We start from the raw sequence: 25,155 nt of genomic DNA, 5'->3' as shown, positions 1-25,155 counted from the left end.
GAGAAGTTCGCAAGTATGTCATCCTGGGGGGGGCCTGGGTCTCTCCTCCGCGGCCTGGAGGATATTCCCACAGTGCACTTGGGCAAAATGGTGGCCAAGATGGAAACCGCTGGGGCGGAAATCGTCGACGTACTGGCCGGGGGTCAGGCTTTTCCCTTTAGTCCTTCTCATTACGGAGAACAGCAGTTGAGGTGAATGAAGATGCCCTCCCTTACTCTGCGTACGAGGATAATTAGTAGTAGTAGTATATTTGTTAAGCACTTTCTACGTGGCAGGCATTGTACTAAGCGCTGAGGTACTTACACGATTAGACGCAGTCCCTGTCCCTCGTGGGGCTCACCGTCTAACTAGGAGTAGGATGTGCTCATTTTACAGATGAGAGAAGTGAGGCCCAGAGAAGTGTAGTGCCTTGCCCGGGGTCACGCAGTGGATATTGCCGAGCCGGTATTAGAATCCAGGTCCTCTGATTTCCAGGCCCGTGCCAGGCCACGCTGACAGTGCGGGGCGGCCGTTGGCCCGGACCGAAGCTTTTGTCACTAAGACCCTTGTAAGAGTTCTGAAACCTAGCGAGAAGAAGAAAAGAGAGATAGGAAATGATTTTATTATTATTTTTATTATTATTATTATTATTCCAACAGCCTGCCTTCGGAGATGGTGGATTAGGAGGCAGGCAGCCTGCAACCTCATCTGGTTTATGACCCGTTATTGAGTGAGACACTCACATTTGCTATACCCTGGTCTGGGGGGGTTTTCCTGTACTAAGCGCTTGGGAAGTCCAAGTTGGCAACATATATAGCCCACTACCCAACAGTGGGCTCACAGTCTAGAAGTCTAAAATGGGAATTTAGAGCATGAACCCCATGTGAGACAGCACCTGTATATATGTCTGTACATATTTATTACTCTATATATTTATTTTACTTGTGCATTTCTATTCTATTTATTTTTATTTTGTTGGTATGTTTGGTTTTGTTCTCTGTCTCCCCCTTTTAGACTGTGAGCCCACTGTTGGGTAGGGACCGTCTGTCTATGTTGCCAACTTGGACTTCCCAAGCACTTATTACGGTGCTCTGCACACAGTAAGCGCTCAATAAATACGATTGATTGATAATGACAGAGACCGGGTCCAACCTGATCAGCTTGTGTCTACCCCAGCGCTTAGAAGAGTGCCTGGCCCATTTTAAGCGCTTAATAAATACCAGACAAAAAGGAATCAGTGTCGGCAGGGCACTGTACTAAGCGCTTGGGAAGTCCAAGTTGACAACATCTAGACACGGTCCCTACCCAGCAACGGGCTCCCAGTCTAGAAGGGGGAGACTGACAACAAAACAAAATAAATTATTTCTTTATTTTTATTTATTGTATTATTATTATATTATTTATTATTTTTTGTATTTTTTATTTTATTTTATTATTTATTTTTATTTTATTTTTTATTTTTATTTTTATTTTCATTTTTAACTTTTATTTTATTATTTATTTTTATTTTTTATTTTTATTTTATTTTTATTTTATTATTTATTTTCATTTTATTTTTTATTTCAATTTATTATTTATTTAAATTAAAATAAAAAATAAAATGAAAATAAAATAAAATAAAATAAAAAAATGAAAATAAAAACTATATAAAAAAATAAAATGAAAATATTTTTTATATTTATTTTATTTTTTATTTTTATTTTTTTATTTTATTATTTTTTTAATTTTATTATTTTTTATTATTTATTTATTTATTTATTTATTTTTATTTTATTTTCGTTTTTATTTTCATTTTATTTTTTATTTTATTTTATTTTTATTTTCTTTTATTATTTATTTCTATTTTATTTTTTATTTTTATTTTCATTTTTATTTTCATTTTATTTTCTAATTTATTATATTTTATTATTTATTTTAATGTATTTTATTTTTTATTTTCATTTTATTTATTATTTTCTTTTATTATTTATTTAAATAAAAATAAAAAATAAAATAAAAATAAATTAAAATAAATTAAAATAAATTTTTATTTAAATAAAAATAAAAAATAAAATAAAAATAAATTAAAATAAATTAAAATAAATAATAAAAAAATAAAAAAATAAAAATAAAAAATATAGTTAAAAATACAATGAAAATATTTTTTTTATTTTTACTTTATTATTTATTTTTATTTCATTATTTTTATTTTAATTTTTATTTTTTTTATTTTATTATTTATTTTAATGTATTTCATTTTTTATTTTCATTTTATTTATTATTTTCTTTTATGATTTATTTAAATAAAAATAAAAAATAAAATAAAAATAAAATAAAATAAATTACAATAAATAATAAAAAAATAAAAAATAAAAATAAAAAATATATTAAAAAATAAAATGAAAATATTTTTTATTCTTATTTAATTTTATTTTATTATTTATTTTTATTTCATTTTTTATTTTTATTTTTATTTTCATTTTATTTTCTAATTTATTTTATTTTTTATTTTTATTTTTTATTTTATTTTATTATTTATTTCAATAAAAATAAAAAATAAAATAAAATAAAAAATAAAATAAAAATAAATTAAAATAAATTAAAATACATAATAAAAAAATGAATAAAAATAAAAAATAAAATAAAAATATTTTTCTTAATATTATTTTATTATTTATTTTCATTTTATTTTTTATTTTTATTTTCATTTTTATTTTCATTTTATTTTCTAATTTATTTTATTTTTATTTTTATTTTATTATTTTTTTCATTTTGATTTTTATTTTTATTATTCATTTAAATAAAAATAAATAATAAAATTAAATAAAAATAAATTAAAATAAATTAAAATAAAAAATAAAAAATATATTAAAAAATAAAATGAAAATATTTTTTATTTTTATTTTATTTTATTATTTATTTAAATGAAAATAAAAAATAAATTAAAATAAATTAAAATAAATAATAAAAAAATAAATAATAAAAATAAAAAATAAAATGAAAATATTTTTTTAAAATTTTATTTTATTTTTTATTTTCATTTTATTTATTAGTTTATTTTATTATTTATTTAAATAAAAAATAAAATAAAATAAAAATGAATTAACATAAAATAAAATAAATAATAAAATAAAAATAATAAATTTATAAATTTTATTTTTATTTAAATAAATAATAAAATAAATGAAAATAAAAAATAAAATAAATTAAAACAAATAATAAAATAAAATAATAAATGAAATAAAAATAAAATACTGATGCAGTAGTCCAGACGGGATAGGATGAGAGTTTGAACGAGCAGGGTAGCAGTTTGGATGGAGAGGAAAGGGCGGATCTTGGCAATGTTGCGGAGCTGAGACCGGCAGGTGTTGGTGACGGCTCTGATGTGAGGGGTGAATGAGAGAGCGGAGTCGAGGATGACACCAAGGTCGCGGGCTTGTGAGACGGGAAGGATGGTAGTGCCGTCAACAGAGATGGGAAAGTCAGGGAGAGGGCAGGGTTTGGGAGGGAGGACAAGGAGTTCAGTTGAGTTTTAGGTGGCGGGCAGACATCCAGATGGAGATGTCCTGAAGGCAGGAGGAGATGCGAGCCTGGAGAGAGGGGGATAAAATAAAATAAAAATAAATAAAAATAAAAAATATATTAAAAAATAAAATGAAAATATTTTTTTTATTTTTTATTTTTATTTCATTTTTTATTTTTATTTTATTTTCTAATTTATTTTACTTTATTATTTATTTTAATTTATTTTATTTTTTATTTTCATTTTATTTATTGTTTATTTAAATAAAAATGAAATAAAATAAAAATAAAATAAAAAATAAAATAAAATGAAAATATTTTTTATTTTTATTTTTATTTTATTTTATTTTTCATTTTTATTTTATTATTATTTTATTGTTTATTTATTTTATTATTTTTATTTTATTTTTTATTTCATTTTATTATTTATTTAAATACAAATAAAATAAAAAATATATTAAAAAATAAAATGAAAATATTTTATTTTATTTTATTTTATTATTTATTTTTATTTTATTTTTTATTTTTATTTTAATTTTTATTTTCATTTTATTTTCTAATTTATTAATATGAAAATATTTTTTTATGTTATGAAAATAAAAAAAACAAAATAATAAATAAAATAAAAATAAAATAAAAATAAAATAAAAATAAATAATAAAATTAAATTAAATAAAAATAAATTAAAATAAATAATTAAAAAATAAAAAATAAAAATAAAAAATATATTAAAAAATAAAATAAATTAGAAAATAAAATGAAAATAAAAATTAAAATTAAAATAAAAAATAAAATAAAAATAAATAATAAAATAAAATAAAAATAAAAAATAAAATTTCATTTCATTTTCTAATTCATTTTTTTTTTATTTTATTATTTATTTTCATTTTATTTTTTATTTTTTATTTTATTTTATTATTTATTTAAATAAAAATAAAAAATAAAATAAAATAAAAAATAAAATAAAAATAAATTAAAATAAATTAAAATAAATAATAAAAAATAAATAATAAAAATAAAAAATAAAATGAAAATATTTTTTTAAATTTTATTTTATTATTTATTTTTATTTTATTTTTTATTTTAATTTTTATTTTCATTTTATTTTTTATTTTATTATTTTTATTTTATTTTTATTTCATTTATTATTTTATTTCATTATTTGTTTTAATTTATTTTATTTTTTATTTTCATTTTATTTATTAGTTTATTTTATTATTTATTGAAATAAAAATAAAATTTATAAATTTATTTTTTTTAATTTTTATTTTATCATTTCATTTTATTTTTTATTTTTATTTTTTTTATCATTTATTTAAATAAAAATAAAAAATAAAATAAAATAAAAATAAATTAAAATAAATGATAAAAAATAAAATAAAATAAAAAATAGGAATAAAAAATATATTAAAAAATAAAATGAAAATATTTATTTTTCATTTTATTTTATTATTTATTTTATTTTTTATTTTTCTTTTAATTTTTGTTTTCATTTTATTTTCTAATTTATTTTATTTTATTATGTATTTTAATGTATTTTATTTTTTATTTTCATTTTATTTATTATTTTATTTTATTATTTATTTAAATAAAAATAAAAAATAAAATAAAATAAAAATAAAATAAAAAATATATTAAAAAATAAAATGAAAATATTTTTTATTTTATTTTAATTTTTATTTTATTTTATTTTTTAATTTAATTTATTTTATTTTTTATTTTTATTTTATTTATTTTTATTGTCATTTTTATTTTTATTTTATTTTATTTTCTTATTATAGTACAGCGCTTAGTACAGTGCTCTGCAAGCAGCAAGCACTCAGTGGAGAAGAGCCTGGGCTTTGGAGTCAGAGGTCATGGGTTCAAACCCCGGGTCTGCCAATCGTCAGCTGTGTGACTTTGGGCAAATCACTTCACTTTGGGCCTCAGTTCCCTCATCTGTAAAATGGGGATGGAGACTGTGAGCCCCACATGGGACAACCTGATCACCTGACTTCCCCAGCGCTTAGAACAGTGCTTAGCACATAGTAAGAACTTAATAAATGCCATCATTTATTATGAGTCAGAGTCAGACTGTGAATCAATCATATTTATTGAGCGCTTACTATGTGCAGAGCACTGTAGTAAGCGCTTGGGAAGTACAAATTGGCAACATATAGAGACGGTCCCTACCCAACAGTGGGCTCACAGTCTGAAAGGGGGAGACAGAGAACAAAACTAAACATACTAACTAAATAAAATAAATAGAATAGATATGTACAAGTAGAATAGAGTAATAAATATGTACAAACATATATACAGGTGCTGTGGGGAAGGGAAGGAGGTAAGAACCCCCCCGTGGTCACCTTCTAACCTTCTAACCTCCCCAGTGCTTACAACAGTGCTTTGAACATAGTAAGCGCTTAACAAATACCATCATTATTATTATTATTTTTGTACCGTCCTTTCCCAAGCGCTTGGTACAGTGGAAGTGCTCAACAGATACCACTGATCGACTGATCTTGAAGGTCGGCTAAATTCCGGTATTTTTATCATTAACCCCATTCGCTCCTTGCCATCTTGTTCCCATTCAGGATTCCGAATCACCGATCGAAAGGAAGACGACCCATAAAAGGTTTCCTTTCAGGGCTCGGCAGTCGCTCCAGCGTTTCGCCAGGAAGGCCGGGTTGGAGACGCCTCGAAGCTACCACGAGATGAAGTTTGCCAGCAGGACAACGGAGGAGGAGAGAAAAATCTCCTTAAAAGCGACACGGCAGCCAAGATTTTCCGAATTCGCTCTAGGCTGTCAGCTCCTGGTAGAAGCAGCGTGGCTCAATCAATCAATTGTATTTATTGAGCGCTTACTGTGAGCAGAGCACTGTACTAAGCGCTTGAGAAGTACAAGTTGGCAACATATAGAAGCAGTCCTTACCCAACAGTGGGCTCACAGTCTAAAATCAATCAATCGTATTTATTGAGCGCTTACTGTGTGCAGAGCAGTGGAAAGAGCCCAGGCTTTGGAGTCCGAGGTCATGGGTTCAAATCCCAACTCCGCCAAGTGTCAGCTGTGTGACTTTGGGCAAGTCACTTCACTTCTCTGGGCCTCAGTTCCCTCATCTGGAAAATGGGGATTAAAAAAAAACTCTGAGCCCCCCGTGGGACAACCTGATCAATTTGTAATCTTCCCCGGGGCTTAGAACAGCGCTTTGCACATAGTAAGCGCTTAATACCATCGTTATTATTAGAGAATGCACCTATCGACTCTGTTGTATTGTCCTCTCCCAACCACTTAGCACAGTGCTCTGCACGTGGTAAGCACCCAATAATTATCACTGACTGATGGATTGATTTATTTTATTCTATCTACTAGATTAATGCAGGGAAACCTGTCCGGGCCGTATCCTCGATTTCAATACAACCTGTTGAGGAAATGGCATTTTATTCGTTGTTCCCTTTGGGCACGGGCCTGGGTTCTAATCCCAACGCTGCCACTTACCTTCCGTTTGATCTTGGACAAGTCACTTCACTTCTCTTTGCCTCAGTTACTTCACCTGCGAAATGAGGATTCATTACCTGTTCTCTTTCCTGCTTAAACTGTGTGTCCTGCGGGGGACCTAATTACCTTGTATATTCCCCATGGCTTACTACAGTGCAGGGAACCTAACAAATAACGCAGTTGTTATTATCAAAGCTATGATTATTTTAGATGAAACAGCTTGGTTTCAAAGGTGAAAACCATTTCCTCCCCCCAAATGAGCAGAATAAACTACAATCGCTCACCTCTGTCATATTGTACTCTCCGAAGAGCTTAGTACAGCCCTCAGGAAATAAGACCCTTACTTTAACCGAGACCGTGGTATCGAGGGAAAAAAGTGCAAATAGCAATTGTGGAAATGGATATTAGGAGACGGAAGGGTTGGTCACAGTGACGTCTCCTCAACTGGCTCCCATCCCGGTTTCTTCTTACTACGACTTCAACTTGCTTTTAACTTTCACCGATGTGGAGAGTGAGTAGCAGTGTGGCCTAGTGGGAGTCAGAAGGACCTCTGTTCTACTCTCGGCTCCACCGCATGTCTGCTACGTGACCATGGGCGAGTCATTTCACTTCTCTGGGCCTCAGTTCCCTCACCTGTAAAATGGGGATGAAGACCGCGAGCCCCACGTGGGACAACCTGATCACCTTGTATCCCCCCCACAGGGCTTAGAACAGTGTTTCGCACATAGTAAGCGCTTAACAAATCCTATTATTATTACTACGTGGGACAGGGACTGCATCCAACCTGATTAACTTGTTTCTCCCCCAGCGCTTAAAACAGTGCTTGGCTCATAGACTTAACAAGTACCATAATTACTGAGCCCCCTTTTCCCTCTCCTCCTCCCCATCCCCCTTGCCCTACCTCCTTCCCCTCCCCACAGCACCTGTATATATGTTTGTACAGATTTATCACTATTTATTTTACTTGTCCATATTTACTATTCTAATTATTTTGTTAACGATGTGCACTTAGCTTCAATTTGTTCTGACGACTTTGACACCCATCCACATGTTTTGTTTTGCCGCCCGTCTCCCCCTTCCAGACTGTGAGCCCGTTGTCGGGTGGGGACCGTCTCTATAGGTTGCCGACTTGGACTTCCCAAGCGCTTAGTCCAGTGCTCTGCTCACAGTAAGCGCTCAACAAATACGATTGAATGGATGCAGTATTGTTATTATTCTACAATTTACGGGCCATCCCTGAACCCTGAGGCTACCCGTCACTAACGACAGATATCTGGATGCAGAGAACCATCGTCCATTTTATTATCGGACATAACGTGAGGTGAGAAGCGGCTCTCATCCAAATCCCCCACCGAGTTTTGCGTGACTCCGGCCCGCCGCAACGGGCGGAACCATCTCCGTCCAAAAGCTGGGCTCTCGGCCGATATTTAAGTATACATCAGATGTACACGTAGCAGTACGCGAACAGATACGCTCCTCACTTCCACTGGTCTGCTGACACTGTTCGACGGGGGCCTCTATCTCACTCACCTGGTTCCCAAAGGGGCCGTGGTGCTCAGGGGCAATGGCGACGGGGTCAACGGCAGATTTTTTGGGGGGGGACGTCGTGTGTTCAAAAAGCAGGCCAACCCGTAAGTGAGCGGACGGCGTCCCGAGGGAAGCAGCTCTGGAAATCCGGTGGGAGAAACGAGATGAGCGTTGTCTCAATTTAGTGGCTGAGGAGGGGGCGTCTCTCTGGGCCGGAACCATCCCGGCAGTGAGGACCGAGGTCATCCGTCACTTCCGTCTAGGCCCCTGAGCCTCTCCCTTCTCCGGGCGATGGACCGGTCAGAGTTGGGGCTGGAAGTCACCATCCAGGGAAAAGCTGGCAGCAGTCCCGGCCACCGAAAGCGAGCTGGGCTTTGGGGCCTCGCGGGGGACCAATTCACCAATTCGCTACGGTCGCTCACCTTCTTCCTTTCTCCTCTTCCTCGGAGCGGTCCCGTCCGGACGGGATTTTGGCCACCGACCGGAAGATCCAGAGCGGGTTCCTGCCCAGTCACTGGCCGCACCTTCACGCCGCGACTCCGGCGTGGGGTGGGAGGGCGCTGAAGCCCGACGAAGCGTCCGATATGTCGGACGCAGGACTGGGGCAATTCCCCACAAGCTTCTGTCTGAAGCCTGCGGGGCGAAGAAACCTCGTTTTTGGCGCACGTGATGGAACGATTAAAGAAACTGAAAACCTGCTTTCCTCTGGCGAGCCAGACGACTTGACCAGGTTCTTCCAACCAGTCTGTAAAAAGAATAAAATTAAATAATGTACATAAAGCAGAGGGGTGGCCTTCCCCTCTCACCCCTTTGCTTCAAAAGGGAACCTAGTGGGTCGGAAAATTCTCCGTTTTGGTATTGTCCTCCTTATCCGGTCTCCGTTCTCCGCGGGCTCGGTCCTGCGGATCTCCGTTGAGTTTTTCAGAGCCGGGGTCGTCGCTGTCCGAACCACCCTCTGGGTCTGGGGCCTGGTCTGCGGGCACTGCCCCTTTCCGCTGCGGTAAAATGGTGAAAAATGCCTCCTGCCAATCGCGGGTCTCCAGGTACTCCAGGATGATCTCAAACACTGTAATCGAGACAATCCCACAGAATTTCTCAACGACGGAGCCGGGCCCCCAGTCGGAGAAGTTTGTTTCAGCTGTGTGCACCTCTCCTGCTCTAATGGGAAAAGCAAAGAGGGAGAGGGAGAAGACACTCTCACTAAGGTGATGCTAAGCCGTGGGGAGGTCGTTTAAATCGAACCACGATATTTATGGAGTGCTCACTGCGTGTAGAGAGCCGTACGAAGCGCTTGGAAAAGTACGGTGCAACAGAGTTGGTAGACATTCCCTTCCCAAAGGGAGTTTACAGTCTAGAGGGGGAGACAGATATTAAAATAAATCTGGGCCTCAGGTTCCTCATCTGTACAATGGGGGCAGGACTCCTACTTTTTTTTTTTTGGATGGCATTTATTAAGCGCTTACTATGTGCAAGGCACTGTTCTAAGCGCTGGAAAGGTTACAAGGTGATCAGGTTGTCCCACGGGGGGCTCACAGTCTTCACTCCCATTTTACAGATGAGTCCCAGGGAAGCGAAGTGACTTGCCCCAAGTCACACAGCCGACAAGCGGCGGAGCCAGGATTTGAACCCATGACCTCTGACTCCAAAGCCCGGGCTCTTTCCACTGAGCCACGCTGCTCCCTATTAGACTGCAAGCCCCGGGATCAGGGGGAGACCGTGTCCAAGCCAAATATCTTGGATCTACCCCAGTGCTTAGCGCACTGCTTGGTACATAGTAAGCGCTCAATCAATGCCATCGGCATCACTGGCATCAACGCAACTCCTCCAAGAGGTCTGCCCTAATTAAGTCCTAATTTCCTCATCTACTCCCTTCTGCTTCATCCTCGCACTTGAATTTGCATCCTCCATCACCCCAACAGCACAGACTGTGAGCCCACTGCCGGGTAGGGCCCGTCTCGATATGTTGCCAACTTGTACTTCCCAAGCGCTTAGTACAGTGCTCTGCACACAGTAAGCGCTCAGTAAATACGATTGCATGAATTTATTTCTCTTAACGTCTGTTTCCCCCTCTAGACTGTAAGCTCGTTGTGGGCAGGGAACGTGCCTACCAATTCTGTTGTATTGTACTCTCCCAAGCAACTGCCAACAGTAAGCGCTTAATAAATAGAAAAGCAGCACTGCCTAGTGGATAGAACACGGGTCCAGGAGTCAGAAGGCCCTGAGTTCTAATCCCGCGCTGCCAACTGTCTGCCGTGTGACCTCGGACAAGTCACTTCGCTCTCCGGGCCTCCGTTACCACATCTGTAAAACGGGGTTGATGATGGCGGGGCATGGACTGTATCCAATGTGGTACAGTGCCTGGCACATAGTAAGCGCTCAATAAATACCATACAAGAAAAATACCCACTGAACGACGAGGGTTACGTCCATGGGTGTGCCAACTTCATTCACCACACCGACAGGAAGTGAGTGTGCAAGCATAATGGTTAAAGTCATTCAATTGTATTTATTGAGCGCTTGCTGCCTGCAGAGCACTGTACTAAGCGCTTGGGTCCTGCATTTGCCCCCTTTTCTCCGAACCGTTTCAGCTGTAGGCCTGCCTCTGGTTACCAAGGCAATCCGGTTCACCACACATAATAATAATAATGGCATTTATTAAGCGCTTACTATGTGCAAAGCACTGTTCTAAGCGCTGGAGAGGTTACAAAGTGACCTCATCTACACATCTTGGCTTTGTTCTCCCGGAGTAGCTGGACACAGGACGAAGCTACTCCTTTAGTGGATTTTTGTCCTAGAAATCCTTTACAACTCAAATTTGGTTCCCCCTTCCCCTCTCCCCGCCCCGAAAAAAAGTGCTTTTCCATGATTTTTAGGAGAAGCCAGACAACGGCAGTAGCATCACTTTCCCACTCAAAAATCTCTCCTTAGGAACCTGCTATGTGGAGAAAAATGGCTAAAAGTGAAATGAGCTCAGCCTGATGACTGGTGGTGCTTGCTATTTTCTGAAAAATCCCAAAGACAGAGAAAAAGAAAGGGAAAGGGATGATTTACGCATCCTCAAAGGCCTCCACGGAAAATCTGAAATGAGGACGAATCCCGTGTTTTCACTGCTCGGGTATTTTTTGGCCGATGCTGGGGCTGTCCGCTCACCTCGTCGGCGCTTACCGTGATTGACGGCCAAAACCTTCCGGCTGTTCATTCTCACAAAGTCTCCCAGGGGCAGCTGAGCGTGACTGATTCCTTGTTCTACTGCTTGCTTGTAAGTGACTCCCTGTAACAGAGTTATTACAGAGCACGTCAAGGGAACGTCAGCTGTTTCTCAACAAAAAAAATAAAATAATAAAATAAAATAAAATAAAAAATAAATAAAATAATAAAATACTAAAATAAAATAAAAAATAAAATAAAATAAACTAATAAAATAAACTAATAAAATAAAATAATAAAATAAAATAAATAAATAAAATAAAATAAAATAAAATAATAAAATAAAATAAAAAATAAAATAAAATAAAATAAAAAATAAAATAATAAAATAATAAAATAAAATATAAAATAAAATAAATTGAAATAAAATATAAAATAAAATAAAATATTAAAATAAAATAATAAAATAAAATAAAATAATAAAATAAAATAAATGAAAAAAAATAAAATAAAATAAATAAAATAAAATAAAATAAACAAATAAAATAAAAAATAAAATACAATTAAATAAAATAAAAAATAAAATAAATAAAATAAAACATGATATTTTATTTTAATTTTTTTATTTTTATTTTTTTCTATTTTTATTATTTTATTTTATTTTTATTTTATTTTATTATTTTATTTTAATTTTCTTTTTTTATTTTTTATTTTTATTTTATTTTATTATTTTATTTTTTATTTTTTCATTTTATTTTTTATTTTTTTATTTTAGTTTATTTTAGTTTACTTTATTATTATTTATTTTATTATTTTATTTTTATTTTCTTTTATTTTTATTTTTTATTTTTACTTAATTTTTTTATTTTATTTTATTTTTTATTTTATTTTATTACTTTATTTTAATTTTATTTTATTTTATTTTTTCTTTTATTTTTCTTTTATTTCTTATTTTATTTTTATTCTATTTTCTTATTTTATTTTTTATTTTATTTTATTTCATTTTATTATTTTAATTTTATTTTATTTTTTTATTTTATGTTTTATTTTAATTTAATTTTCTTTTATTATTTTATTTTAATTTTCTTTTATTTTTATTTTTATTTTATTTTTCTTTTCTTTTCTTTTCTTTTCTTTTATTTTTATTTTATTATTTTATTTTTATTTTCTTTTATTTTTTATTTTTATTTTTTATTTTATTTTTATTTTATTATTTTATTTTAATTTTCTTTTATTTTTTATTTAATAAATAAAATAAAATGAAATATAAAATAAAATAAAATTTTTTATTTTATTATTTTAATTTACTTTTTATTTTATTTTATTTTATTTTATTTTTATTTTTTATTTTATTTTATTTTATTTTATTTTTATTTTTTATTTTATTTTATTTTTTATTTTTATTTTATTTTATTTTATTTTTCTTTTTTACTTTATTTTATTTTTTATTTTTTCTTTTTATTTTATTTTTAAAATAAATTTTTATTTTAGGGCTGGACCGGAGGCCGAGCTACAGTCAGAAGGAAAACCCAAGTTCGGAGGCACCTTGTGATGATTGTGATCCACCAGTCCTCCGATCACGTAGGCTTTCGACTCATCGAGCTCCTTCAGCACATTAGGGGAGTCCGACGTGAGGTAAACCAGGTCTTCCTTCGCCACGAACTCGGTGTAATGCTCCGGTTTGATATGGATATCCTTCAAGACACCAAAGGGGGGGAATTGATCAGGAGCGAATCAATCAATCAATCAATCGTATTTACTGAGCGCTTACTGTGTGCAGAGCACTGGACTAAGCGCTTGGGAAGTCCAAGTTGGCAACATATAGAGACAGTCCCTACCCAACAGTGGGCTCACAGTCTAGAAGGGGGAGACAGAGAACAAAACCAAACATATTAACAAAATAAAATAAATAGGATAGATGTGTACAAGTAAAATAAATAAATTAATTAATATAAATTAATAGAGTAAAGTGAAGAGTCTCCACTCCTCCCCAACACAGGAATTTCAGCTTCTGATCAACCTACATGAAAGGAAAGTTTTAGGATATCTTCTCTCAAAGAAGATGGAGATACAGCTCAAGAGAGGGGGAAGCTCGCTGGTTTTCTTTCTTTTTTTTAATTCCCAACTGATTTATTATGGTAGGGTGGATTACCAACGACTCCCTAGTTGCTACCTTGGAGGCTGCTTCCTTGAATGAAGAAGTTCAAGGGGAGAGGCCTAGTAGATAGTCAACAGGTTTGAAAGTCTGGGCTCTAATCCCGGGTCCGTCACTCGTCCGCTGGGTGACCCTGGGCGAGACGCTTCACTTCTCCGGGCCTCGGTGACCTCACCTGTAAAATGGGGCGATCGCGTCCAGCCTGGCGAGCTCGTATCTACCCCAGGTCTTAGTATGACAACTGTATTAACTGCTTAACAAGGACCATTTTTAAGAAAAGTTCTCCCCTCGGCAAGACGGCAGAGGGCTTTCCCCCAACCTGACGTTTCTGTCAAACCAAACAAAAAATGTTTTTTGGGATTTTTCTTTTAAATGGTATTTGTTAAGTGCTTAGGGCATCTGACATCCTGTACACGACTCTCTCTTTCGCTCCCGAAATGAGAACTCTCTCCTCCACAGCCAGAAATAATGTCAGCGACTCACTGTCCTCAGCATCATATAGCCAGCCTCAAACCCAAGTGTGCCGCTTTTCTTTCTTTTTAATGGTATGATCAGTGCTTATTATGTGCCAGGCACTGAACTAAGCACTGCAAGTCACTTTTTTTTCTCTGTGCCTCGGTTCCCTCATCTGGAAAATGGCACTTATTAAGAGCTTACTATGTGCAAAGCACTGTTCTAATAATAATAATGATGATGGCATTTGTTAAGCGCTTACTATGTGCAAAGCACTGTTCTAATAATAATAATGATGGCATTTATTAAGCGCTTACTATGTGCAAAGCACTGTTCTAATAATAATAATAATAATGATGACATTTATTAACCACTTACTACATGCAAAGCACTGTTCTAATAATAATGATGGCAATTGTTAAGCGCTTATTATGTGCAAAGCACTGTTCTAATAATAATAAGATGGCATTTATTAAGCGCTTACTATGTGCAAAGCACTGTTCTAATAATAATAATAATGATGGTATTTGTTAAGCGCTTACTATGTGCAAAGCACTGTTCTAATAATAATAATGATGGCATTTACTAAGCGCTTACTATGTGCAAAGCACTGTTCTAATAATAATAATGATGGCATTTACTAAGCGCTTACTATGTGCAAAGCACTGTTCTAATAATAATAATAATGATGGCATTTGTTAAGCGCTTACTAAGTGCAAAGCACTGTTCTAATAATAATAATAATGATGGCATTTGTTGAGCGCTTACTATGTGCAAAGCACTGTTCTAATAATAATAATAATGATGGCATTTGTTAAGCGCTTACTATGTGCAAAGCACTGTTCTAATAATAATAATAATGATGGCATTTGTTGAGCGCTTACTATGTGCAAAGCACTGTTCTAATAATAATAATAATAATGATGGCATTTGTTAAGCGCTTACTATGTGCAAAGCACATAGTGATTTCTCCATCCCGCCTCCTCTCGACGTGGAATCCGCGGGCCCGTGGCGGGAATGTAAAGCCGGAGGGCGGGGACGACGAAGCTGATCCCGAGGTGGGACAGCCGGAGGCTTTCTGGGAAGAACCGTCCGGGGAAACGCTGGGGTCCGCCCCAAGCCAAAATGACGCTTCTTGAACCGGACGATCCTTACCTTCCAATTCACCCATCCTTTGTCATTTTCGTCCATGTTCTTTTTCAACTGGCCTCCGTGGCTGGTCAGATGGAACTGAGGGACAAAAGGAGTAATGTGATTCATTGGGGAGAGACAAAAGACGTAATGTGATTCATTGATTCAGTCCTATTTATTGAGCGCTCACTGTGCGCAAAGCACTAAACTAAGCGCTTCACGTGATGGGACGATATCACCATCTCTGTGGTCTTCGTTAAGCCAGGGTGCCAAGCGAGGTCCTAAGTGCTGGGGTACAAACTTGACACCTGTCCACACGCTTTGCTTTGTTGTCTGTCTCCCCCTTCTAATAATAATAATGATGGTATTTGTTAAGCGCTTACGATGTGCAAAGCGCCGTTCTAAGCGCTGAGGGGGACACAAGGTGATCAGGTTGTCCCACGGGGGGCTCACAGTCTTCATCCCCATTTGACAGATGAGGGAACTGAGGCTCAGAGAATAATAATGATGGTATTTGTTAAGCGCTTACTATGTGCAAAGCGCTGTTCTAAGCGCTGAGGGAGATACAAGGTGATCAGATTGTCCCACGGGGGGCTTACAGTCTTAATCCCCATTTTCCAGATGAGGGAACTGAGGCCCAGAGAAGTGAAGTGACTTGCCCAAAGTCACACAGCTGACAATTGAGCCCACTGTTGGGTAGGGACCATCTCTATTACGTTGCCAACTTGTACTTACCAAGCGCTTAGTCCAGTGCTCTGCACACAGTAAGCGCTCAATAAATACGATCGAATGCATTGGAGGAGCTGGGACTTGAACCCATGACCTCCGACTCCAAAGCCCGGGCTCTTTCCAGTGAGCCACGCTGCTTCCCTAATTAAGACTGATTAAGACGGAGAGCCCCACGTGGGACAACCTGATCACCCTGTATCCCCCCCCAGTGCCTGGCACATAGTAAGCGCTTAAACAGCACAATTATTACTATTATGATTAATACTGTGGAGGTGGGGCAGTCCGGGCAGGGCAGTCGGGGGTTGGAGGTGCCAGCGTGTACCTGCACCGGATGCCGGGCCCGCCGGTTCTCGGAGTAGCATCTCTGGATTTGCTTGTGAAGCTTCTTAACGTCCTACGGGAAGAGAACGGCGGCAGTTGAGCGCGGAGGCCTGCATTCCGCTGGGCCCCGCGGCGACCCCCACGGAGACCCCGTTTGCCCTGGGACGCCCCACTCCCGTCCAGGGGTGAGGCCCTCCTCCTCCTCCCCTCGGCATCTGCCAGGAACCTCCGGTGGTTGCCCATCCACCTCCGCATCAAACAGACTCCTCACCACCGGCTGTAAAGGCGTCCACTAAACTGCCCCCTCCTACTTCACCATGCTTCTCTCCTTCTGCAACCCAGCCCGCACACTTGGCGCCGTTAATGCCACCCTACTCGCTGTATCTCTACTCTCCCCCTCTCCATCCCCCCATCTTACCTCCTTCCCTTCCCCACAGCACCTGTATATGTTTGTACATATTTATTACTCTATTTATTTATTTTACTTGTACATATCTATTCTATTTTATTTTGTTGGTATGTTTGGTTTTGTTCTCTGTCCCCCCCCTTTTAGACTGTGAGCCCACTGTTGGGTAGGGACCGTCTCTATATGTTGCCAACTTGGACTTCCCAAGCGCTCAGTACAGTGCTCTGCACACAGTAAGCGCTCAATAAATACGATTGATTGATTGTATCTCGATCTCATCTTCCTCTTTACAAACCCCTCGTCAAAAGGCAATGACTCTCCCCACCTTCAAAGCCTTTCCTTTTCTCCCGCTCCCTTCTGCGTCACCTTGACTGGCTCCCTTTACTCATCTTTAATTCTATTTATTCTGACAACTTGACACCTGTCCACACGTTTTGTTTTGTTGCCTGTCTCCCCCTTCTAGACTGTAAGCCCACTGTTGGGTAGGGACTGTCTCTATATGTTGCCAACTTGTACTTCCCAAGCGCTTAGTACAGTGCTCTGCACACAGTAAGCGCTCAATAAATACGATTGATTGATTGATATGTATATATGTTTGTACGTATTTATTACTCTATTTATTTTACTTGTACATATCTATTCTATTTATTTTATTTTGTTAATATGTTTTGGTTTGTTCTCTGTCTCCCCCTTCTAGACTGTGAGCCCGTTGCTGAGTAGGGACCGTCATATGTATATATGTTTGTACGTATTTATCACTCTATTTATTTATTTTACTTGTACATACCTATTCTATTTATTTTATTTTGTTAATATGTTTTGTTCTCTGCCTCCCCCTTCTAGACTGTGAGCCCGCTGTTGGGTAGGGACCGTCTCTAGATGTTGCCAACTTGGACTTCCCGAGCGCTTAGTACAGCGCTCTGCACACAGTAAGCGCTCAATAAATACGATTGCTCTGCACACAGTAAGCGCTCAATAACTACGATTGAATTAATGAATCCCCCTCTCAGCCTCACAGCATTTGTGCGCGCGTCTGTCATTATTTTATTTCTATTAATGTCTGTCTCGCCCCTCTAGGCCATCAGCTTGTTGCGGGCCGGGAATGTGCCTGTTTTACTGTTAGACTGTACTCTCCCAAGTGCTCTCTTGTCATTATTTTATTTCTATTAATGACTGTCTTGCCCCTCTAGGCCATCAGCTTGTTGCAGGCCGGGAATGTGCCTGTTTTACTGTTAGACTGTACTCTCCCAAGTGCTCTCCTGTCATTATTTTATTTCTATTAATGTCCGTCTCGCCCCTCTAGGCCGTCAGCTTGTTGCGGGCCGGGAATGTGCCTGTTTTACTGTTAGACCGTACTTTCCCAAGTGCTCTCCTGTCATTATTCTATTTCTATTAATGTCCATCTCGCCCCTCTAGGCCGTCAGCTTGTTGCGGGCCGGGAATGTGCCTGTTTTACTGTTAGACCGTACTTTCCCAAGTGCTCTCTCGTCATTATTCTATTTCCATTAATGTCCGTCTCGCCCCTCTAGGCTGTCAGCTTGTTGCGGGCCGGGAATGTGCCTGTTTTACTGTTAGACTGTACTCTCCCAAGTGCTCTCCTGTCATTATTTTATTTCTACTAATGTTTGCCTCGCGTCAGCTTGTTGCGGGCCGGGAATGTGCCTGTTTTACTGTTAGACCGTACTCTCCCAAGTGCTCTCCACACAGTAAGCGCTCAATAAATATGACCGCCCGGCTGACGGAGAGGTGATATAGTGGGTGCCAAGAGGAGAAATCAGAGTGGGGAGACGAGAGAGGTTAGTCAGGGAAGCTTCCCGGAGGAGATGGGCTTGTAGTAGGGGTCTGAAGATGGGAAGGGCGGGCGGAGGAGGACGTTACCGGGTCCTGTCCACCCGCTGGCGACGCCAGGGCCGCCGGACGATACCTTTAAGGTCATGAGGTGGTCGAAGGCGCAGTCGACGATGAGGCGCAGGGGGCTGGGCACCGCGGCCCGGCGAACCCGCTTCCTGGAGTCCCCGCCGGCGGGCTCCTGCCGCCCGAGCTTTCGCTTCTGACGCTTCTCTTTCCGTTTCTGCCTACGGTGGGGAAAGCGGGGAGGGGCACGCCGGCCGTTGCCCTCGAACGCCCGGTTCGCCGCCCCTCCCTCCTCACACGCTCGGCCCGGGCCTGAGGAGTCCCGGCTTCCAATCCTGCCGCGTGCCCTCGGTCGAGTCGCTTCGCTTCTCCGGGCCTCCGCCCCCCTCGTCTGTGAAACGGAGACGTGTCCTCCTTCCCTCTTAGGCCGCGAGCCCCGTGGGAGGCACAAATTGTGTCTGACCCCATCGTACGCTGTATCTACCCCAGCGCTTAGCGTAGTGCTTGGCACCTCGTAAGCACTAAGCAAATGCCTGGGTAATTCTTCTTCTCCTTTCATGCACAAAAATGTCACTGTTGAGCAGATGTTCTTACTTCGAGGGCCAGGAACTGGGGTGCCAAAAGACTGTGAGCCCACTGTTGGGTAGGGACCGGCTCTATATGTTGCCAACTTGGACTTCCCAACCGCTTAGTACAGTGCTCTGCACACAGTAAGCGCTCAATAAATACGATTGAATGAATGAATACGTTCCCCCTCCTCCCCATCCCCCCCGCCTTACCTCCTTCCCCTCCCCACAACACCCGTATATATGTTTGTACGTGTTTATGACTCTATTTATTTTACTTGTACGTATTTATTCTATTTATTTTATTTTGTTAATCTGTTTTGTTTTGTTGTCTATCTCCCCCTTCCAGACTGTGAGGGACTGTCTCTATATGTTGCCAACTTGTACTTCCCAAACGCTTAGTACAGTGCTCTGGACACAGTAAGCGCTCAATAAATATGACTGATTGATTGATTGAAGTGACTTGCCCAAAGTCACACAGCCGACAAGTGGCGGAGCCGCAATTTGAACCCACGACCTCTGACTCTAAAGCCCGGGCTCTTTCCACTGAGCCACGCTGCTTCTTCACCTTGCCCTCCCCAGTCCTCACCTGACAGTTTACACTACAATAAACAAACAAAAAGGCCTGAAATTCAAATCAGAGATCATTTCCTATCTCTCTTTTCTTCTTCTCGTTAGGTTTCAGAACTCTTACAAGGGTCTTAGTGACAAAAGCTTCGGTCCGGGCCAACGGCCGCCCCGCACTGTCAGCGTGGCCTGGCACGGGCCTGGAAATCAGAGGACCTGGATTCTAATACCGGCTCGGCAATATCCACTGCGTGACCCTGGGCAAGCCACTACACTTCTCCGGGCCTCACTTCTCTCGTCTGTAAAATGAGCACATCCTACTCCTAGTTAGACGGTGAGCCCCACGCGGGACAGGGACTGCGTCTAATCGTGTAAGTATCTCAGCGCTTAGTACAGTGCCTGCCACGTAGAAAGTGCTTAACAAATATACTACTACTACTAATTATCCTCGTACGCAGAGTAAGGGAGGGCATCTTCATTCACCTCAACTGCTGTTCTCCCTAATGAGAAGGACTAAAGGGAAAAGCCTGACCCCCGGCCAGTACGTCGACGATTTCCGCCCCGGCGGTTTCCATCTTGGCCACCATTTTGCCCAAGTGCACTGTGGGAATATCCTCCAGGCCGTGGAGGAGAGACCCAGGCCCCCCCCAGGATGACATACTTGCGAAGTTCTCTTTGGTCTTCCCACTGCTTCTGCCTCATCAGTTTCTTCATCTGCCTTTTGGACAGGGGTTCGAGCCCTTCCGCCTCACCGGATCCCGGCTTCCCGTCTCCCGCTGGATCCTGGCTCAAGTTCGGCGTTCCCTCCTCGGCCAAAGGGGCGGTAGCCGGGGGTGTTTCCGACGACATGCCCGGGGCTTCCGGGAAGGGAAGAGGCGGCGGGGGCTGGCCGGTCTTTCCGGAAGGCTACGGAAACATAAGAATCGGATCTTAATTTACGGGCACCGAGGCCTAGTGGAAAGAGCGTGAGTATTTTCACCCTATTTTATAGCGGAGAAAACAGAGGTCCAGAGAAGCAACGTGACCTAGTATTTATTTATTTTATTTGTACATATTTATTCTATTTATTTTATTTTGTGAATATGCTTTGTTTTGTTGTCTGTCTCCCCCTTCTAGACTGTGAGCCCGCTGTCGGGTAGGGACCGTCTCTAGATGTTGCAGCTTGGACTTCCCAAGCGCTTAGTACAGTGCTCTGCACACAGTAAGCACTCAATAAATACGATTGAATGAATGAGCCGCATTCCACCCTGATTACTGGGTCAGCCTCCTGCCTCCTGTCCTTCCCCACTCCAATCCGTACATCGCTTATTTTTCTAATGAAAAAAGAAAATCATTCAGTCCACATCACCCCCTAGTCTGGAACTCCCTCCTTCTTCAAATACGGCAGACGATCTCTCGCCCTACCTTTAAAGCCTTATTAAAATCACACTTCTTCCAAGAGGCCTGGAGAAGCGGCTAGAGCCCGGGCCTGAGAGCCGGAAGGTCATGGGTTCTAATCCTGTCTCTGCCGCTTGGCTGCTGTGTGACCCTGGGCAACGCCCTTCACTTCTCTGTCCAGGGGTATTTCCTTCAGGCACGTTTTTGGTGCAGTGCTCTGCTCTTTCGGAGAAAAGCAGCCTGGCCTAGTGGATAAAGCCGGGCCTGGGAGTGGTTCAGTGCTTGGTCCCCTTCTGTTCTCGATCTACACGCACTCCCTTGGTGACCTCATTCGCTCCCACGGCTTCAACTATCATCTCTACGCTGATGACACCCAGATCTCCATCTCTGCCCCTGCTCTCTCCCCCTCCCTCCAGGCTCGCAACTCCTCCTGCCTTCCGGACATCTCCATCTGGATGTCTGCCCGCCACCTAAAACTCAACATGTCCAAGACTGAACTCCTTGTCTTCCCTCCCAAACCCTGCCCTCTTCCTGACTTTCCCATCTCTGTTGACGGCACTACCATCCTTCCCGTCTCACAAGCCCGCAACCTTGGTGTCATCCTCGACTCCGCTCTCTCGTTCACCCCTCACATCCAAGCCGTCACCAAAACCTGCCGGTCTCAGCTCCGCAACATTGCCAAGATCTGCCCTTTCCTCTCCATCCAAATCACTACCCTGCTCGTTCAAGCTCTCATCCTATCCCGTCTGGACTACTGCATCAGCCTTCTCTCTGATCTCCCATCCTCCTGTCTCTCCCCACTTCAATCCATACTCCATGCCGCTGCCCGGATTGTCTTTGTCCAGAAACGCTCTGGGCATGTTACTTCCCTCCTCAAAAATCTCCAGTGACTACCAATCAATCTGCACACCAGGCAGAAACTCCTCACCCTGGGCTTCAAGGCTGTCCATCCATCCCCTCGCCCCCTCCTACCTCGCCTCCCTTCTCTCCTTCTCCGGCCCAGCCCGCACCCTCCGCTCCTCCGCCGCTAATCTCCTCACCGTTAGGCCTCGTTCTCGCCCGTCCCGCCGTCGACCCCCGGCCCACGTCCTCCCCCGGGCCTGGAATGCCCTCCCTCTGCCCATCTGCCAAGCTCGCTCTCTTCCTCCCTTCAAGGCCCTACTGAGAGCTCACCTCCTCCAGGAGGCCTTCCCACACTGAGCCCCTTCCTTCCTCTCCCCCTCCCCATTCCCCCCATCTTACCTCCTTCCCTTCCCCACAGCACCTGCATATATATATATATATATATATATATATATATGTACATATTTATTACTCTATTAATTTATTTTACTTGTACATATCTATTCTATCTATTTTATTTTGTTAGTATGTTTGGTTTTGTTCTCTGTTTCCCCCTTCTAGACTGTGAGCCCACTGTTGGGTAGGGACCGTCTCTATATGTTGCCAACTTGTACTTCCCAAGCGCTTAGTACAGTGCTCTGCACATAGTAAGCGCTCAATAAATACGATTGATTGATTGATTGAGCCACGCTGCTTCTCTAAGTGGGGTAGGGATCTTGTCAGACCTCATTCACTCCTTCAGAAGCAGCGTGGCTCAATGGAAAGAGCCCGGGCTTTGGAGTCCGAGGTCATGGGTTCAAATCCCAACTCCGCCAATTGTCAGCTGGGTGACTTTGGGCAAGCCACTTCACTCCTCTGGGCCTCAGTTCCCTCATCTGGAAAATGGGGATGAAGACTGGGAGCCCTCCTTGGGACAACCTGATCACCTTGTAACGACTGACTGAATGACTGAATAGTACTACTTGCTTTGCTGTCTGGCCCCCCCTTTCTAGCCTGTGAGCCCGTTGTGGGCAGGGAGGGTCTCTCCTTGTTGCTGAATTGGACTTCCCAAGCGCTTAGTACAGTGCTCTGCACACAGTAAGCGCTCAATAAATAGGATTGACTGAATGACTGAATAGTACTACTTGCTTTGCTATCTGTCCCCCCCCTTTCTGGCCTGTGAGCCCGTTGTGGGCAGGGAGGGTCTCTCCTTGTTGCTGAATTGGACTTCCCAAGCGCTTAGTACAGTGCTCTGCACACAGTAAGCGCTCAATAAATACGATTGACTGAATGACTGAATAGTACTACTTGCTTTGCTGTCTGTCCCCCCCTTTCTAGCCTGTGAGACAGCTGTGGGCAGGGAGGGTCTCTCTTTGTTGCTGAATTGGACTTCCCAAGCGCTTAGTACAGTGCTCTGCACACAGTAAGCGCTCAATAAATACGATTGACTGAATGACTGAATAGTACTACTTGCTTTGCTGTCTGTCCCCCCCTTTCTAGCCTGTGAGACAGCTGTGGGCAGGGAGGGTCTCTCTTTGTTGCTGAATTGGACTTCCCAAGCGCTTAGTACAGTGCTCAGCACACAGTGAGCGCTCAATAAATACGATTGACTGAATGAATGAATAGTACTACTTGCTTTGTTGTCTGTCCCCCCCTTTCTAGCCTGTGAGACAGCTGTGGGCAGGGAGGGTCTCTCTTTGTTGCTGAATTGGACTTCCCAAGCGCTTAGTACAGTGCTCTGCACACAGTAAGCGCTCAATAAATACGATTGACTGAATGACTGAATAGTACTACTTGCTTTGCTGTCTGTCCCCCCCTTTCTAGCCTGTGAGACAGCTGTGGGCAGGGAGGGTCTCTCTTTGTTGCTGAATTGGACTTCCCAAGCGCTTAGTACAGTGCTCTGCACACAGTAAGCGCTCAATAAATACGATTGACTGAATGACTGAATAGTACTACTTGCTTTGCTGTCTGTCCCCCCCCTTTCTAGCCTGTGAGACAGCTGTGGGCAGGGAGGGTCTCTCTTTGTTGCTGAATTGGACTTCCCAAGCGCTTAGTACAGTGCTCTGCACACAGTAAGCGCTCAATAAATACGATTGAAGGAATGACTGAATAGTACTACTTGCTTTGTTGTCTGTCCCCCCCCCTTTCTAGCCTGTGAGACAGTTGTGGGCAGGGAGGGTCTCTCTTTGTTGCTGAATTGGACTTTCCAAACGCTTAGTACAGTGCTCTGCACACAGTAATGGCTCAATAAATAGGATTGACTGAATGACTGAATAGTACTACTTGCTTTGTTGTCTGTCCCCCCCCCCTTTCTAGCCTGTGAGACCGTTGTGGGCAGGGAGGGTCTCTCTTTGTTGCTGAATTGGACTTCCCAAGCGCTTAGTACAGTGCTCTGCACACAGTAAGCGCTCAATAAATAGGATTGAAGGAATGAACCCAGGCCTCTTTCCCATGAAGCCCCGCGGCTCCCCTCACGGCCCCGCCCACCGACGCACGACGTAGCCCCGCCCACCCACGCGCGACGTAGCCCCCCCGGCAGGGTGGCCACGAAACCCAGCCGTCCAATGGGGCGCGGCCATTGAACCTACGTCACCAGGCCGTCCAATAGGGATCGGCCATTCAACCGTCCTCCTCCCCCTCCCCCCCCACCTGGCCTTGGGCCTCGTCATTCATTCATTCATTCAATCGTATTTACTGAGCGCTTACTGCGTGCGGAACACTGTACTAAGCGCTTGGGAAGTACAAGTTGGTAACATCTAGAGACGGTCCCTACCCAACAGCGGGCTCACAGTCTAGAAGGGGGAGGCAGAGAACAAAACAACACATATTAATAAAATAAATAGAATGGTATATACGTCCGTCTCCCCCCGCCCTCCACGGTGGCCCTGTTACCGGCGGGGTTCCTCCTCCTCCTCCTCGTTTCGTCCCTCCCGAACTCCAATTCCCAGTGTCCGTTGGCCGCACGCAGGGCAGCTTCCGGCGGGCGCGCTGGGTGACGTCATCACCTCGCGGCGGCGGCGCCCCTCCCCGCGCATGCGCGTTCCGCCGGCCCTCCCCGCGCATGCGCGTTGCTCCGCCTCTCCCCGCGCATGCGCGTTGCTCCGCCTCTCCCCGCGCATGCGCGTTCCGCCGGCCCTCCCTGTGC

The 25,155-nt window shown here is 40.9% G+C and overlaps 1 protein-coding gene across 3 annotated transcripts; it reads right to left on the bottom strand.

Annotated features, from left to right (window-relative positions):
• Positions 1-410: 410 nt before the first annotated feature.
• On the bottom strand, positions 411-24,971 carry TRMT10A (tRNA methyltransferase 10A). 3 transcript variants are annotated; one of them, XR_005456522.1, is made up of 10 exons: positions 24,903-24,971; positions 20,473-20,717; positions 18,749-18,899; positions 16,420-16,491; positions 15,393-15,467; positions 13,175-13,324; positions 11,648-11,753; positions 9,310-9,548; positions 8,486-9,227; positions 411-563 (listed from the first exon to the last, which is right to left on the bottom strand). XR_005456522.1 is itself a non-coding variant. In XM_038769305.1 (8 exons), exons 2-8 carry the CDS (start codon positions 20,658-20,660, stop codon positions 9,310-9,312), a joined length of 981 nt encoding a protein of 326 aa, XP_038625233.1. In that variant the 5' UTR covers positions 20,661-20,717; positions 24,903-24,971; the 3' UTR covers positions 8,467-9,309. The 3 variants fall into 3 exon arrangements, 1 of the variants encoding a protein (XP_038625233.1); XR_005456521.1 differs by having other exon boundaries at positions 8,486-9,548; XM_038769305.1 differs by lacking the exon at positions 411-563 and having other exon boundaries at positions 8,467-9,548.
• Between the last annotated feature and the right edge of the window lie 184 nt (positions 24,972-25,155).

Source organism: Tachyglossus aculeatus, chromosome X5 (assembly GCF_015852505.1).
Source record: "Tachyglossus aculeatus isolate mTacAcu1 chromosome X5, mTacAcu1.pri, whole genome shotgun sequence".
NCBI classification, from domain to species: Eukaryota; Metazoa; Chordata; class Mammalia; order Monotremata; family Tachyglossidae; genus Tachyglossus; species Tachyglossus aculeatus.
Note: the sequence above shows the minus strand (reverse complement) of the source record. Positions and strands in the feature narration are given on the sequence as shown.